Genomic DNA, 8,531 nt, shown 5'->3' on the forward strand with positions numbered 1-8,531 from the left:
TCCGGCCTTCAGTTAGCCATTCCGGGTGTCTCTCGTTAACTAGCAGCTGGTTCATTTGTGCTGCCAGACGCTCGTGGAGTGCAGTTAGCTTCTTCAGCCAGTAGGCGTGAACCATGTCGGGCCCTGGTGCTGTCCAACTCTTCATACTGGAGACCCTTTCTTGGATATCTGCCACTGTGATGGTTACTGGACCCTGTTCAGGGAGGTCGCTGTGGTCAGCCCTCAGATCCTCTAGCCACTGAGCATTGCCGTTATGGGTTGCATCCTTCTCCCATATGCTCTTCCAGTATTGCTCCGTCTCCAGCCTTGGTGGTGCTGTTCTCTTATTGTTCCCTTGCCACTGAGAGTACATGTGTATATATATATATATATATATATATATATATATATATATATATATATATACACATATATATATATATATATAACTTTAATATACTGTGTGTGTGTGTGTGTGTGTGTGTGTGTGTGTGTGTGTGTGTGTGTGTGTGTGTGTGTGTATTCATATCTTTGTGGGGACCAGAAATATGAAGTTTAATATGCATGTGGGGCATTTTTCAGACTTAAAATATGGTTTTATTGTCAGGGCTACAATTAGGCTATGGTTAGGTTTAGGGTAAGCGTTAGGCATTCACTTTTGATGGTTAGGGTAAGTGGCTAGGAAAACTATTATGTCAATTTGATGTCCCCACAAAATATGAATATGCAACATGAGGGGGGGATCGAGACAGATGTTAGCTATGGACGCTAACGAAGTCATTTTAAAATTTGTCTTTGCAGTATGGCTGGATTGGGTTATACAATAAGATTTGGAGCTGGTCGATGTCAGGCACAGATGTCTACAAAAACAGTGAAGCTGAGTTCAGAAATTGGGCACCTGGTGACCCAAACAACCAGAACGGTAATGAAGAATGTGGACAGATGATCGGTACCGGAGAATGGAATGATGTACCTTGTTATCTAAATGTTATGGCAGTCTGCTCCAGTGTCAGAGGTGAGGATTTAAACGGTTTAAAGACCACAACACAAACCAGTTTCAGCTCTTCATCTATGAGTTATGCCTGTTGCTGCACAATTTTATCTCTTTTCATACAGCTCATATTGATAACTAAAGATCAGAGAGTTGAAATGTAAGCAATAAAACGTGACTTGTGGATTTAAGAAATTAAGTGCAGCCTGTCTAGGACTGAGGACTGACACAAGTGGATGCAAAATATTATGATGGCTCAAAGGAGCTTGCAAAGAAAAGCGTCTGGACCTCCTTAAGTTGCTTGAAGACGTTTCCCCTCTCATCCGAGAAGCTTCTTCAGTTCTAAGGTCAAATGGTGGAGAGTCCCAGATTTAGAGGGAGACCTTAACCACTTAATATGATTTATTTAGACTGTAATGCTTTTTGTTTTGTTTGTTTGTTACATATTAATGTATTGCAAAAATATTTTATGATATTATATGGCACTTCACTTTGATCTGTTTCAGGGGCTAATGTGACTTTTATCTTAATCAACAATCCCATGACATGGACGGAGGCCCGGAGCTTCTGCAGAGCTCATTACACAGACCTGGCCAGTGTGAGGAACATGTCAGAGAACCAGAAGATAAAGGAGCTGATACCTGCAGGACAAAAGGTCTGGATCGGCCTTTTCAGAGGCTGGATGTGGACTGATGGAAGTAAAACCTCATTTACATACTGGAATGTGAACCAGCCTAGCAGTGTCGTGTCGTATAATTGTGCAGCACTATACTTTGGAGCTGCTGGAAAATGGGAATCCTATACATGTGACTTTCAGAGAGGATTTATTTGCTACAATGGCTCAGGTACCCTCCAGGTTTACTTTGATTGCAGTTGCTGATATAACAAAACCCGCTGCACTAACAAAAAGTGACTTATTCTTAAGAAAGTGAGAAGATGGGTTTGTTTGTGTTGTTGTGAGGTTCATGCTAAGTTACACTAAGCTTTCTCTGCAACTAACAGCCAACTTCAAAAGGTCTCACATTAATATCCGAACAGTTATCGTCCATGTCACTGATAAATCTGCTTTTTGTTTGTTGAAGAGGAAAAGCAGAAGGAAGTTGTGCCACTTGTTTCAAAACATGTGGTGAAAGTGAGGCTGGAGAAAAGCCCGTCTCTCGGTCTGCAGGACTCTGCGGTGCAGGATGAGATGCTGCAGCAGGTAATCATATCTGTAACAGATGTTTTATGGATTGATTAGTTGTCTGTATTTAATGTGGGGGACATTTTCACAAATCATACTGAAAACAGAGGTAGAGTCCTAAGTTTCCAGTATCAGCAAACTTGAAGGCGTACACATGTTTCATTCTTCCTACTTTGATGTTTTCATGGGCTCTGAAAATGGGATGTGGGGGAAAAAAGAGATGCTTGAGAGAAGTATGATATTTCAATTTTTTCTGCAATTTATTTTAAGCATGTTCTAACCATGAAGAGTGGTGCATAGGACCAGGGCTGTGCAGAGATGTTTGATGGGGCAGGTGCTTAAAGTTAAAAATGGGCACATAGAACCAGGCTGAACAACAACACACATTCATCTAGAATCTAGTATGGAATCGCATCATGTTATATCACTGTCATCGGGCGGGGACAATGCAGAGCAAACAGACTATGTCTGCCTGTTGGCTACAACGTTGCTGCTGCTCCTGCTGCTGATAGAGCTGGAGGGCAGGACTGTGCTGATCTGAGACTGCAGACATGAAGAAGTCCATAGGAGAGACGGTAGCTGATTAAACCATAAGACAACAAAACTGTAAGACATAAACGGGGCTCTGCCTGTGAATCACTCTTTGCCTCTCTTCCTCCTTCATCTCCTCATCTCATCTATCACTCTCCACCTAAGAACAAGGCACAGTCTGCTATTGCATTAATCTGTTATTTAATTATTCATACTTAACGACTCTTGCACCTAATCCATAATAAAGTAACGATAGAAAAATGTTATAGAACCAAAACACTGCAACTGTGTTGAGCATTGTTTTTATAATAAAATATCTCCGCAATGCAACAGCTGGTACAGGTCTGTGCGCTTTGTAATCCAGCTACTGAGGGATACGCAACCTTTAGCGTGCGCGCACACACACACGCACACACACACACGCACATACATACAGTGACATCTTATACCTTCTGCAGAATACTGGATATACTTTCCATACTGATCCACAATCCTTCCCTTCTTATTTATTCCTAGTGCCTTTAATAATAAAGTGATGAGAATTTTAAAAAGCAATAAATATACAATAATGTATTTATGATGAATCAGTTTGTTTGACTATCCACTCTGTGCAGGCAGAAATCTTATTAAATGCTTAAACTGCAGAGATACAATAATGTTGCTGCTGTAAAAATCAGCGTTTTGTCATTTTGTAAATGTAAATCTAATATAATGTATTTTCTTTAAAACACAATGTTTGCATTTTTTAATATCACTATTATAATAATACATAATTATGTGTATTTGCATATTAGATCGTTTATAGTGAAATATAAGCCCTCCAGAAAGGCAGGGAAAGCCCTGTAACTTACTTTAAAATTAAATACGTTCCCTACAAAATGCAGTGAATGAACTAAGGTGAAATCTAAATCACATCACAGTTTTTGAAGGATCTTGGCTGGTAGGTCGTTCCATCTTGGAGAACTAACCACAGATCTTCTGTGGATGTAGGCTTCTCACATCCTTCTGTCTCGTCATGTAATCCCAGACAAACTGCATGATGTTGAGATCAGGGCTCTGTGGGGTCGTACCATCACTTTCAGTACTACTTGTTCTTCTTCACGCGGAAGATGTTTGGGGTTGTGGTCCTGCTGCAGTACACATTTGGGGCCAATAAACAATCATTTACATTTCTGAAAGCTCTGTAAAAAATGTTTACAGCATTTTTTCACATCTGCTTGAAACATTTGCACAGTACTGTGTTAACATTTCACCTTTGAACCCTGAGTTGTTTGACAGTTCATTAAGAGCTGTAATCGAACTCTTAGACAAACGTTTTTTCCGTCTTTGTTTCAGCTCAAAAAGAAGCTGAAGGACCAGGGAGTGAATGGAGACATCACAGTGAGCTGGAGGAAGCAGTCAGACGGAGAAGTTTTCCATGAGGAGGAGACGAAGAAGAAGAAAAACAAAAATGATGAGTGTTAAATGTTGGTAGAAAGTCAGCTTTAACAAACGATATGTGTCCTTTAACCCTCTCGAGGCAGGCGTCACCGATTTGCAACAGTTAAAAACTAACAACCTGATTACCCCACATACATATTTTATGAGGTTTTTTACTCACTGCAGGACTTGGTTGTGCATTAGCAACAAAAAGTTTAATTTGAGCCTGAGAGGGTTAAAAGTAAGAGAAGATTCTGCAGTTTGTCTTATTATTGTTGGAATCTTGGATAATCTTGGTTAATGCTAATGTGTGCTGTTTCTTTAATTCTGTTTATTTCACAACTCAACAGGAAGTTGTTGAATTTTTTGGCAAAATTAGTAACGTAATGTTGGGTTCTTTTTGACATATGTACACTGTACTTACATATAATAGAGTATAATGTCTTTATGCATGAAAGAAATCTCCGTCCGTGGATCGGGTTTCCTTCGAGACATGGGCAGCGATAAGCAGAGTTCATCCTTTAACATATAACAAAATTAAAATATTCTCATGCATGATCAACGGTTAATCACGGTACCGGCTGGAGTACCGGGAGCAGTTTGGAAGAACAAGAAGACGCGGAGACTGTTCTAGGTGTCATTCCAAACTGACTCAAAGTTTATTTTCTGTGCAACAGTTTTTATAGGCAGGCAATAAGTTTCAGTTCAGACCCTGCCCACTGGGTGGGGTGGTGTCCTGACAGTTAAATTCCTTTGTTCAGCAAGGGCAATAAAAAAAGCACTCACAAAAACAATAAATCTTTACCGAGATCTCCTACATCCTGAGTTCTGACACAAAAACCAGATGGTCTTCACATAAACATTTTCTGCAAGGTAAAGAGTGATTTGTTGGTGTTTTTCCTCCAACCTTAGTATACACCAGGGGTGCTCACACTTTTTCCGCATGTGAGCTACTTATAAAATGACCAAGTCAAAATGATCTACCCACTACAAAAATCCAAAACATATACTTATTTATAAATATATTGAGGATTCTTTATATCTACAATGTATATACATGCATAACCGCAATATCCAATATTTCACAACACAATTAACTATGTAAATTTTTTGTCATTACCTGAGTTTACTCTGATGACTTGCACTGAATTGAATCAGCCAGGGATGCATAGTCCGGACAGTAGCTGCTGACGGCCAGGTTTAAGAGAAAAAACCGAGAGCTAAAAATTGGAGTTAACTCGCTGACTAGCTTGTCAGTTTTACTACACTTCGCGCCGCTGTTTGCGCATGCGCAGCGACCTAAGCGTCAGAAAAAATCTGCTGTCATCTGACTGGCTTCCCTGTATCAATCAAGTGACGGGATGGATGATAGGCTGGCATCTATTTTTTTAATGCCATGCGATCTACCAATACTACCTTTGCGATCGACTGGTCGATCGCGATCGAAGTATTGAGCACCCCTGGTATACACCATAAATCTTGAGTTGACAAGGCAAAAGAAAATAACGGTTAACATAAAGAGCTTTGTTAAGTTACAGAATCTTCAGTCTAATATTATCATACAGGTCCATTAAACACTAAACATTTAGAATCCTTTAGTGATATAAGTTTGCACATGGTAGAATACTGCATGTAGTTATTTGCATTAGGAAATGTTTAACCATATATACCTAAAGGCACATAATCAATTGTGTGTGTTCTTTAGCAGGCTGCAAGCTTGAGGTACACTGAGGAATGCACTATCCCAGTTTAAGTGCCTTGTTTACATATAGATGAACTGTTGGATTTTCCAGACCAGCAGGCCAAAGGAAATGCCCGTGGGGTTATAAGAAGAGGAGATGAAGTTTTAAAACAAAGGGCATTGCAGAAACAGGGTCCTTTGTATAATATCATCAAAAACAATATCCTGTAAATGCTAACCGTAGTGCTAAAATTCACAACAATGCAGCTCTTTGTTTTTCCATTGTTGTCGCACCGGTGAGTAAAACGGTCTCTTGTCAGTTCATATATCTGGTTAATGAAAGTTGAAGACAACAACATCAGGGAACTTAAACCGCTGCTCCTCTGTGCTCTTCCAAAAATTGGAAAAATGTAAAACACTACTGATTGCCTCAAAGATAGTAAACTCAATTTGTAATCCACAGCAGGTTGGAGAAAGAAGACTTCACACACTTTTAACAATCACCCACTGTGCTGTGCAGTCACCTGATTCGAGCTATAACTTCACTATAACTAACCGCCCTCTCCTTTTCTCTGGAGCAAAAGCTACTTTATCACATAATCATATTTATTGAACATATTTCACTTCAGTTTGCATAATTTCAACATTTTCATTTTCAAATTAGTTACTCAAAAATGACTTATTTTGGTTGTTCATGTATAATAAAATATAATAAAATTTAAAACTTTTGTTTCTGTCTTTTTGTCTGCTCCACTTTTGTCACACAGGCACTTTGTTAGCTCTGATTAGATTTCATATTTGATCAATTAAATTACAGCAGGAACAACTATCAGCAAAAGCACATATTAAACTGTCACCCTACATTGCACCCATAAGGGTGGGATTTTAGGCCTTTTACTCGTGGGAGTGATAACTGCTAATAATGGCCTTGAATGTACTGACCTGAAGCAGGTGGTCCTTCCTCTCCTTCACGTTTCCATTCACTCTGGGAGAACAGCACATCCCTCACTCTTTCACAGCAACTGTCTGACAGTCTATAAATGCACCTATGTGTGAAATGTTTGGGTTTCTATTATAAATCTATATTTTTTAATAATGTCTGTGAAGGTTCTCAGTCATCCAGGTCATCGTAGTCAAAGAAGCTTGCAAAGAAAAGCGTCTGGACTTGTTTAAGTTGCTTGAAGACGTTTCACCTCTCATCCGAGAAACTTCTTCTTTTTTAATAATATATTTATAAATTATATAAAGTAGGAGGAATGGAGGGCTGATTCTGTTCTTCCACATTCTGCCTGAGAAGCAAGTCCGTGTATTCTATATACAGTAATAATTCATGGCACGGTCCTTCCCCATTTAGCGTGGTGTGAGACAGGGCTGTGCGATATGACCAAAATCTCATATCCCGATATGAGACATTTCTCGCCCTGATAACGATATGTATCACAAAATAGTGCATTTGTGTCAATCCTGTGAATCTCGGACAACTAGTCTTGTGTGAATCAGCTGGGCGTCGTGTACCTGGATTCGAGTTTTTGACCAATGCATGAAATGATACATTTTTAGACATAAGTTGTAACAGCCGCCGTTTTCTTTGTGAGCATCACACGGCCTGTTCTAACATTTGAGTCTTTATTTTTAGCACCTGACGGCTCTTTTTTGCTTCTCACCCGTAAACTCTCTCCATACTCTTTCACCTGATTCCTGCATAGGTGGTTGAAGAGGTTTGTCTGAGTCTGTGGTGGGGACGAGTTTGCGGGATAATTTGCATAGTACAGCTTTATGGTCAGTGTCAGACTTTTCATAACCAAACCACGTCCGTGCTACAGAGGGAGCCCCTCGTTTAGTATGAAGGTCCTCGATTTGTTTTGACTGGTCCTTCTGATGGAGCTAGCTGGTTCTGGCTCATCTTCACTGGCCATGCTGGTATTCTCTGTGCCTTCATCCACGTGGTGACTGTAAGCACCATTTATAGTAACTTTTATTTGAGGTAATTTGTTTGATGCATATTCTGAAATTTGATGTTTGAGAATAATGTATAACATCATCATTTCAGTTTATTTTGAAACATCTCAACAGGATCTTGAGCTTTATTGTGAAATGCCCTAATGTGAGATATGACTACGCCTGCACTGTATGGCGACGCATCACAAGCTAGTTGCATAGGATCGAAATGCATTAAAGCATCAGTCCCTAACCATGCAGTCTTTGTCTCTTTCAATGCTTAAACACTGCTCTGTCCATTCCCATGTCTTGTCATTGTCCTCACGTTGATGAAGAGGATATTGAATAAACCTTCCATAATACTTGAGAAGTCCCAGATATTTGCACAGTTGACTCACATTTTGTGGAGCAGGCGAGTCCATCACTGCTTTGACTTTTGATGGTGCAGAAAAGAATAGCTGGGGCTAGTCTACAGTGTCTGTGGAGGCTCCTGTGAGTCACTGGTGTCAATAGTTCTCGTGTTCTCATCAACACACATTTGCAGGTATGCCTGACTGGGATCAGTTTTGATGAATTTCTTTCTCTCCAGCCAAACTTGCAAACAAATCATCGATGTGCAGTACTGGGTATTGTTCTAACTCCAACACTGGGTGTACATTGACTGAAATCCCCGTAGACTGTCACTGCATCATCTTGTTTCATTACAGGTACTATAGAAGTGGCCCACTCACTCTGGCTGACTCATTCCAGTACACCACCCTCAACAAAGTCTGTAATTCATTGTCGACCTTTGGCTTAATAGCATAAGG

At 39.9% G+C, this 8,531-nt stretch overlaps 1 protein-coding gene across 1 annotated transcript; it reads left to right on the top strand.

Moving 5' to 3' along the window:
• Positions 1 to 640: 640 nt before the first annotated feature.
• On the top strand, positions 641 to 4,405 carry LOC146645887 (L-selectin-like). Its single transcript, XM_085394198.1, has 5 exons — positions 641 to 649; positions 781 to 994; positions 1,477 to 1,815; positions 2,071 to 2,171; positions 4,020 to 4,405. Exons 1-5 carry the CDS (start codon positions 641 to 643, stop codon positions 4,146 to 4,148), a joined length of 792 nt encoding a protein of 263 aa, XP_085250324.1. The 3' UTR covers positions 4,149 to 4,405.
• The last annotated feature ends 4,126 nt before the right edge of the window (positions 4,406 to 8,531 follow it).

This window comes from Rhamphochromis longiceps, linkage group LG20, assembly GCF_057381845.1.
Source record: "Rhamphochromis longiceps isolate RC_006_pf linkage group LG20, R_longiceps_female_GT1.1, whole genome shotgun sequence".
Classification (NCBI taxonomy): domain Eukaryota; kingdom Metazoa; phylum Chordata; class Actinopteri; order Cichliformes; family Cichlidae; genus Rhamphochromis; species Rhamphochromis longiceps.